The sequence below is a fragment of the Macrobrachium nipponense genome, chromosome 16, assembly GCF_015104395.2.
Source record: "Macrobrachium nipponense isolate FS-2020 chromosome 16, ASM1510439v2, whole genome shotgun sequence".
Taxonomy (NCBI): domain Eukaryota; kingdom Metazoa; phylum Arthropoda; class Malacostraca; order Decapoda; family Palaemonidae; genus Macrobrachium; species Macrobrachium nipponense.
In genome coordinates, this window is record NC_087209.1 from 3,852,742 (window position 1) to 3,862,741 (window position 10,000).

Genomic DNA, 10,000 nt, shown 5'->3' on the forward strand with positions numbered 1-10,000 from the left:
TTACCTTCAAAGATTGCCATTCTTTTAGCATATTACCTTCATAGACTGCCATTCTTTTAGCTTATTACCTTTATAGACTGCCATTCTTTTAGCTTATTACCTTCATAGACTGCCATTCTTTTAGCTTATTACCTTTATAGGCTGCCATTCTTTAGCTTATTATCTTCATAGACTGCCATTCTTTTAGCTTATCGCCTTTATAGGCTGCCATTCTTTTAGCTTATTACCTTTGTAGACTGCCATTCTTTCAGCTTCCTATTAGCCTTCCCCATAGACTGCCATTCTTTTTTAGTTATTGACTTATTATTCTTCATAGACTGCCATTCTTTTAGAAAAAAAAGCTTATTGCCTCGATAAGACGTGGCGCATTCTTTTAGCTTATTATTCCTTTAATAGGCTGCCATTCTTTTGCTTATTACGCTTCATACCTGCCACTCTTTTAGCTTATTACCTTCATAGACTGCCATTCTTTTAGCTTATTACCTTCATAGACTGCCACTCATTTAGCTTATTACCTTCATAGACTGCCATTCTTTTAGCTTATTACCTTTATAGACTGCCATTTTTTTTAGCTTATTACCTTTATAGACTGCCATTTTTTTTTAGCATTTTACCTTCATAGACTGTCATTCTTTTAGCTTATTACCCTTTTAAGACTGCCATTCTTTTAGCTTATTACCTTTATAGACTGCCATTCTTTTAGCTTATTACCTTTATATACTGCCATTCTTTTAGCTTATTACCCTTCAAGACTGCCATTCTTTTAGCTTATTACCTTTATAGACTGCCATTTTTTTTAGCATATTACCTTCATAGACTGTCATTCTTTTAGCTTATTACCCTTTTAAGACTGCCATTCTTTTAGCTTATTACCTTCATAGACTGCCATTCTTTTAGCTTATTACCTTTATATACTGCCATTCTTTTAGCTTATTACCCTTAAAGACTGCCATTCTTTTAGCTTATTACCCTTCAAGACTGCCATTCTTTTAGCTTATTACCTTTATAGACTGCCATTCTTTCAACTTATTACCTTTATAGATTGCTATTCTTTTAGCATATTACCTTTATAAAGAGTTTAAATTCATTAACAAAAACCGAGTTTTAAGTCCCCATATGTCATGCCGCCAATTATTAATGAACGTGCTTCATCGATGGTTCATATTATCCGGGATTTCCTCATTCATTCAATTACAGTCAGCGATGAGAAACATCACTCACTGACACCTGAAACCCTTAACAAACGCCCGCTAGCCAAGTAGCGACCACCATGAAGGTAAGCGTCCTAACGCCACGAAATACGATAATAAAACTCAAAATCTAATACTTAGAAGAGCATGATAAATTTTAGAGAGCAAAGGGATAGCTAAATATTAAGGTCGCTCATGAAGGTGGGATTATGAATATTTAATAGGAAAAATATGGCCGTGATCCCAGATAAGGAGAGGAGATAATATAACGAAAGCACCATAGCCATTGATCGTTTTGAAGCAAAATAAATATTTTTATAATAATAATAATAATAATAATAATAATAATAATAATAATAATAATAATAATAATAATAATAATAATAATAATAATATTGGCGTACTTGGAAAGCAGACCCTCTCTCAAGCATACTTTACTTTTATAATGTAATAATAATAATAATAATAATAATAATAATAATAATAATAATAATAATAATAATAATAATAATAATAATAATAACGACTGCATCAACAACAGGAATAATAATACAAAATAATAATAACACGAAGAGGAAAAAGTCGCAGTAACAACGGAATGGTTATCCTTGTCCTCGTATTATATTACAAAACTTTAAAGTGGTTAACTGGCCTTGAATAAGCCTTACTAAGTCTCACCCTTGCATTTCTTGTCAATCATTGTCAGTCATCGGCGTGCGTCAAATCTACAGTAAAAAGAAATAATAAAAACAATATTTATTTACGTATAACGCGCACATGCTTATACAAAACCGCCCACAGAAACTGAGCCAGAAGTATATTAACAAGTTTTGCGTATCTTTATAGTTTGTTGTTGTGAAAAGAAGTTATCTGTGATAAAAATATAACTATACTAATAATGTCTCTTCTTCCTTATAGTTTGATGTTGTGAAAGGAAGAGTTATTTGTGTTAAAATGATAACTATATCAATGTCTCTTTTTCCTTATAGTTTGATGTTGTGAAAAGAAGTTATGTTAAATTAGAACATTAACAATCTCTGCGTTTCCTTATAGTTTGATGTTGCGAAAAAAGTTATTTGTGTTAAAATTATAACTATATTAATAATGTCTCTTTTTCCTTACAGTTTGATGTTGTGAAGAGAAGAGTTATATATAGTAAAACTATATTAATAATCTCTGCTTTCCACTATAGTTTCATGTGAAAATAAGTGTTATGACAAGTAAAACTATAACTATATTAATAATCTCCGAGTTTCATTACAGTTGTATATTGTGAAAAGAAGTTTTTTTTTTACAGTGAAATTATAAATATATTAATAATCTTTGCGTTTCCATATAGTTTGATGTTTCGATTATTTTCCAGTAATTCATCTATTTCTACACAGACGGCAATGGCTTGACTTGAATCCAAGACTTCCTTAGGCTGTAAACACCCACGGCTAATTGACTGATTTATTGGCTTTCATTCACTGACGTCACTGCCACGCTGAACATTGCCCCAGGCACATAACTTACTTAAATATGTCCTTAATATTTTGTTAACATCTACCTGATTCATCTCGCTCTTCTGCAATTTACATATTCTTGCATCAAGAATATTGTCTTCGTCTTCGCTTCAATTATTCTTTGCTCTAATTCACCCAAGGACTTTACATTACGAATACTATCCTAACCTTCGTTTAAACCATCCTTTTAGCTAATTTACTCAAGGACCTAATATTAGGAATACTATCCTATCCTTTTCTTAATCTGTCCTTAGCTCTAATTTACCTTAAGACTCTTATATTAGGAATACTATCCTAACCTTCCATTAAACTATCCTTTTCCTTAATATCCTCAAGGACCTTATAGAAGGAATACTATCCTATCCTTCGTTTAAACTATCTTTCCCATAAAAGGACCGTATCTTCCCCATACTTAAGAAAGTTAAGCGGCTTAATTAATCATATGGTATAGAGAACAACCAAGAACGTTTGTGGATATCCCATAAGTGATCTTCCCGTTTCTCTCCTGATCATGAATTTTAAAATATCAAAAGCATTAAATGTTACGAAACTATATTAAGAGCTCGTATGTCAACACACATATTTGAGACCCTTATATAGACTATAAGAGTCTATATAATTACCTTTTAAAATGAATCTACTGCGGTTATTCCTTAAATAAAAGGGGATATTCTGTTCGTATTTAAATTACCTGAAACTCGGCACGATTCATAAAACGAAGGCCAGTTCTTCGCAACTGAATTATAACATTCCCTGTATGCTGATTAATAGCGCTATTTAAATTTCATCCCTCATAAGGGGATTTATCTTCCAGAATTTTGGCAGAAAGGTTATAGTCATAATTATTATAATTCGCTCATTTGAGAGGTTATAGTCATATTTATTATAAATCGCTCATTTGGGGTCACATTTTAAATTATTTTTTTATGCAACGAAAACTAAAGTTTGGAACCACTGAATAGACCAGATTCCTACATTTATAAGCCACATTACCATCCATAAAATTAAAGGACTATAAATTTATGATTTCTTCACCAAAATTCGCATAATTTTTGTCATATTTTAACGGGAACTTGTGATGCGTGCAATGCAAGGTTGCTTAAATCATGAAGATTTTTCTATGCCTCCCACCGAGCACTTCACTGCTCTAAATCAGAATTATATTATATTTTTACCTCTTAACGACTGACCCTAGGTCATAAACGTTTAAAAGTTCATGACCTTTACTTGTGTCAAGCTTTAGAAGAGCATGACCACTACGACTACTGGAAAACTTTTGTATGGCCAAGGTGATCACAACAGCTGAGTTTCTCGTGAAGAAACATAATATAAGCACTTAGAAATAAAATAAACATACCTTCTCACAAACCTGTTCTGACAGGGGAAACTAAAGTAAATAACAACAATAATAATAAGCACCGAATGAACAGAGAGAATGACGACGAAGAGAAGAAAGCAGAGCTATACCATGTACACCACAACGGGCACTGTCACAGCCAGTGCCAGGCACCTTGCATAGTGAAGGGTACTGAAAGAATCCTCATAGATGCACTGCCCGGGCAAATATATACCCCCTATACGACACGACAAAAAGGACACTGAAGGATCCACCACGGTGCTTGCGAACTCCGTTAATGACCCCTGCGGAGGGGCACGCGGGCGGCCTTTTAGGGAACCCACCTTAGCCGGGGCATAGAGGCGCATGGCTGGTCGGAAGAGGAGCTAAACCAACCCCCCGGGTTCACTGAGCCAACACAACTGGCTGCTGCTGAAACAGTGCCAGAACCCCTTCGAAATGCTGCCACTACTGACTCACACCGTGCCATCCCCTTCCCCTTCCTTCTCCTGCCCCTCCCACCCCTCCCCCATTCCCTCGTGTTCCCCTACCTCTCCCCAAAACCATCCGTACCCACTGGCCCATCCCACCCGCCAACACCACCAGCCTAGCCACCCCCGTTCCGTGGGTTGGTCACTTCTCGCTAGCGTGCTTTTCCCGGTAGCCTCAAATGCGCTCTCTCTCTCTCTCTCTCTCTCTCTCTCTCTCTCTCTTCTCTCTCTCTCTCTCTCTCTCTCGTTTCTACACTAGAATATTTTGACGACTTATCAACTAGAGTGTTGTACCCCTTACTACTATTATTAATAATAAAATAGTTTTACCAGACCACTGAGCTGATTATCATCTCTCACATGGTTGGCCAGAAGGATTTATTTGTATTTATATAAAGAATTTTCTAAAATATTGTCAATTGAGTTACAATTTTTCAAAAACTCTATAACTGGACGAATTTCAAATGCTGATGTTTCTGGCAATATTTCGCTGATCGATGTATAACTACTCAATAATATTATGACCCGACCACTACTAAACGTCATTTTATCCCTGACCGCCGATGGCTGACATGACCTTATAAACCTAAGCACGTCTTAATTGGTCACCTGGGAAATGACTGATGCATCACACTTCAGTCCTAGGAATGCCTTGGCTATGGATCCCGAGGGACCTTCGTTGAATATGGGCCAGGACGCCAAGACCTCGACCATGAATGCTGACCATAGAATTCTGCTTTTTGACATCTGGAATTTATTACCGTCATTATTGCTATATATTATTCCTTGCATTTATGATTATCTTTGTTATTGTATTATTCCTTTAACACCTGGCACTTATCATTATCGCCATTATTGCTATACTATTCCTTTAACACCTTGCATTTATCATTATCGTTGTTAATGCATTTTTCCTTCATTACCTTGCATTTATTATTATCATTATTACTACATTATTCCTTTAAAACCTTCTTTTATTATTATCGTTATTCCTATATAATTCCTTAACACCTTGCATGCATTATTATATATTACTATATTATTCCTTTAACACCTTTTATTATTATCGTTATTACTATATTATTCCTTTAACACCTTGTATGCATTAATACCATTATCACTATATTAGGTATTCCTTTAACACCTTGCATGCATTATTATCGTTATTACTCCATTATTCCTTTAACACTTTCTTTTATCATTATCGTTATTACTATAATATTCCTTTAACACCTTGCATACTTCATTTTCATTATTACTATATTATTCCTTTAACATCTCGCATGCATTATTATCATTATTCCTATACTATTACTATTATATGACATGGGGTGACTCCGGACAAAAAGGACACGACGTTCGATGTCTTGTTCATGACGAGCCAATTGATGCATTGACAAGAATTAATTACAACTTCAAACATGACAAGCCAAAATGGTTACCAAAAAATCTTCCACCAAAACAGAATCTTCATAAGAGAGAGAGAGAGAGAGAGAGAGAGAGAGAGAGAGAGAGAGACCTTACCTTACAGACCTTACTCTTGTTCGGGTTTGCCCCAGGTCCCTCAGTGTGAGGCAAAACTCTAATGTCTACCAGAGAGTTGCTAGTACATCTTCCGGTATATTTTGCATCTTCCAATCTTGGATGGTCTGGGATGCAGTTTAGATATTTGTCGAGCTTATTCTTAAACACATCTACGCTCACTCCTGATATTCCTCAGATGAGCTGGCAACGCATTGAATAGACGCTGCATTATCGATGCTGGTGCGTAGTGGATTAATGTCCTGTGTGCTTTCCTTATTTTTCCTGGTATAGTTTTGGGCACTATTAATCTACCTCTGCTTGCTCTTTCTGATATTTTTAGTTCCATGATATTTTCTGCTATTCCTTCTATCGTTTTCCATGCCTGAATTATCATGTAGCGTTCTCTTCTCCTTTCTAGACTATATAATTTTAAGAATTGTAGTCTTTCCCAGTAGTCTAGGTCCTTAACTTCTTCTATTCTACCTGTAAAGGACCTTTGTACAACTCTCTATTTGTGCAAATATCCTTTTGATAGTGTGGGTACCATATCATATTGCAATATTCAAGTGGACTACGAACATATGTTTTATAAAGCATAATCATGTGTTCAGCTTTTCTTGTTTTGAAGTGCCGTAACAACATTCCCATTTTTGCTTTACATTTTGCCAACAGAGTTGCTATTTGATCATTGCATAAACATGTTCCTATTCATCATCACACCAAGGTCTTTAACTGCTTCCTTATTTGTGATGGTCTCATTATTAGGTCCCTTATATGCATATAGCTTTCTTTCTCTGTCTCCATAATTTATTGATTCAAATTTATCAGAGTTAAATACCATCCTATTTACCTCTGCCCAATCATATACTTTGTTAAGGTCTCTTTGTAGAGCGTTCCTATCTTCATCACAAGTAATTTCTCTACTTATTCTTGTGTCATCTGCGAAACTACTCACTACCGAATCCTTAACATTATTGTCTATGTCTTCATCATAATAACAAACAGTATTGCAGCTAACACCGTACCTTGCGGTACACCGGATATTACCTTGGCTTCATCCGATTTCTCGTCGTTTGCAATAACTATCTGTTTTCTGTTGTGTAAAAATTCTTTTAACCATCTTCCTACTTTATCCACGATATTGTGTTTTCTAATTTTCTTCGCTAATATATTATGGTCTACTTTATCAAAGCTTTTGCAAAGTCTAAATAAACCACATCTGTTTCATTTCCGCTTTTCATATTTTTGAATATGTTCTCACGGTGGACTAACAGTTGGGTTTGTGTACTTTTTCCGGGTACGAAACCATGTTGTCCTTTATTAAACAAATTATTCTTTTTTTATTAAATGTTTCATAATATTTTTCTTCATTACCCTTTCATACACTTTCATAATATGTGATGTTAGACTCACAGGCCTATAATTACTTGCCTCTAGTCTTGATCCACTTTTGAAAGTAGGGGTAATATATGCTAATTTGTGCTCATCATAAATCTTGCCTGTATCTACACTTTGTCTTAATAATATTGCAAGTGGCTTTGCGATAGAATGAACTACTTTCTTTAACAAAATAGCAGGAATTCCATCAGGCCCTGCAGCAGCTCCATTTTTAATTTCATTAATAGCTTGCACAATATCAGCTTCATTAATATCTATGTCAGCTAAATATTCACTATTTTCATCCCTTACTTCTATATCATTATCTTCATTATCTATTCTAGGGGTGAATTCTCTCTTATATCGTTCTGCCAGTATGTTGCAAATTTCCTTTTTTTCATTCGTTAATCTCCCTTCAATTCTCAGAGGGCCTATTTCTATTCTTCTTTTATTCATCTTCTTCGCATATGAGTATAATAGTTTGGGGTTTGCTTGATATTTAATAGGGTTTTTTCTTCCAAGTCCCGTTTTTCATTTTCTTTTGATTGTATAATCTTTTGTTCTGCATTTTCTATCTTACTTTTTAGTTCTATAACTTTCCATGCATTTTTTCTTTTGCAAGACCTTTTTTCCACTTTCTGATTTTCTGGAACAAGATCCTTCTGTCTCTTGGTATGCATGAATGATGTTTACTTTTCTTCTTCGGTATATATTTTTCCACTATTTTCTCCAATATTTTTAATATAATATCTCCGTATTTACCCTTATGTCATCACTTACGAAAATGTTATCCCAATCTTTGTTTAATTCTTCATTAATTTCTGACCATTTTATATTTTTACTGTAGAAGTTGTATTTTCCATATCCTTCCCACTTTTTCATTTCTTGCTTATCTCTATTTTCACTTGCTTTGGAATGAAATGTTAATTCTATGACATTATGGTCTGAAATACTCGCATTATAAACTATTATTTCTTTAACATAATTCATCTCGTTCACAAATACTAGGTCTAAAGTATTTTCCTTTCTTGTTGGCAGGTGATTTATTTGTTGAATGTTGTATTCTAGTAGCATATCTAATAGCTTTTCAAATTGCCTCTTATCTTCTGCACTACTATTACTCTCTTTTTTATATGTATAAGTACAACCACAATCTCCTATTCGTTCTTTCCATTCTAACGAAAGGAAAGTTGAAGTCACCAGATAGGAGAATGACTTCAACTTTCCTTTCGTAGAATGGAAAGAACGAATAGGAGATTGTGGTTGTACTTATACATATAAAAAAGAGAGTAATAGTAGTGCAGAAGATAAGAGGCAATTTGAAAAGCTAGAGAGAGAGAGAGAGAGAGAGAGAGAGAGAGAGAGAGAGAGAAGAGAGAGAGAGAGAGAGATGTGCATTTTCAGAGGCCGAGTGAATAGCTTCCAAACGTGCGAATCATCACTAAGATGTAGTGAATAAAGATGCAGTTGTTAAAACAGATTCACCACAAATATTTCTCATAATGAAAGGCGCACACATTCAGCAAATTGTGCAGTTACAATGACCGCATAACTATGCGGTTGTAGTATGTTGAAGAGAAAGGTGCATGAAAGAGCAAAATATTGCAGAGAGAAACACATGCCACATAAACACTACTTGAAAGAAACTCTCTCTAGCTAAATTTCAAATGTTTCTTTAGAGACCTGAAGGAAATAATAATAATAATAATAATAATAATAATAATAATAATGATAATTTTAATAATAATAATTAATAATAATAATAATAATAATAATAATAATAATAATAATAATAATAATAATAATAATTGCATCACAGATTTCATCAATAAGCAAATGGTAACTGTGTGTATTAATATTATCTTATATAATATATATAATATCTAGATAAATAATATTATATGTATATATATATAATATTAATAATATATAATATAAAATAAATATATGTATATATATAAATATATATATATATATATAGATATATAAATATATATATTATATATATATATATATATATATAGATATATATATATATATATATATATATATAATATGCGCGCAAACAGGTTATATTTACGTGCATGCACTTGAATGTATGTGCTATTAGTATAAACTGTGTATAACTGTGTGTTTGCAGAGAGAGAGAGAGAGAGAGAGAGAGAGAGAGAGAGAGAGAGAGAGAGAGAGAGAGCTCTAACTGCAAACCCAAAAGCTGCCGAAATTCTTAAACTTGCTCGTCATTACTTCTCTTTAAACGTAACCGCACGCAACGAATACATTACGAAATCGATGATTGCATACTGAACTTCACTATTCAATAGAAATATTTATATTTGCTTCCAAAAACGCAGGATTTTTCAGACTCAACCAACTACTTCTTCACTGAGGAGCTACAGACGTAATTCAGCATTTCATTACAATATCCTACATTATAGTTGACTGATCTGATCCTAAATAGTCTGACGTTACTAGAGTATTTTTCAAAGTTCTTTGAATCACTCCAAATTTTGTGAATTTGTAATGAAAGCAACGTCTTCCTCACGTTATAGTAATCATATAGTCAGCACATACCGA

General features: G+C 33.7%; 1 protein-coding gene across 1 annotated transcript in view; it reads right to left on the minus strand.

The window, feature by feature from the left end:
• The window catches only part of LOC135195528 (uncharacterized), a 146,360-nt gene extending 141,866 nt beyond the window's left edge, over nt 1–4,494 (minus strand). Inside the window, 1 exon segment of the mRNA XM_064221774.1 lies at nt 4,376–4,494. Coding sequence (XP_064077844.1) covers nt 4,376–4,399 — 24 coding nt within the window. The 5' untranslated portion in view covers nt 4,400–4,494.
• Nucleotides 4,495–10,000: the final 5,506 nt, after the last annotated feature.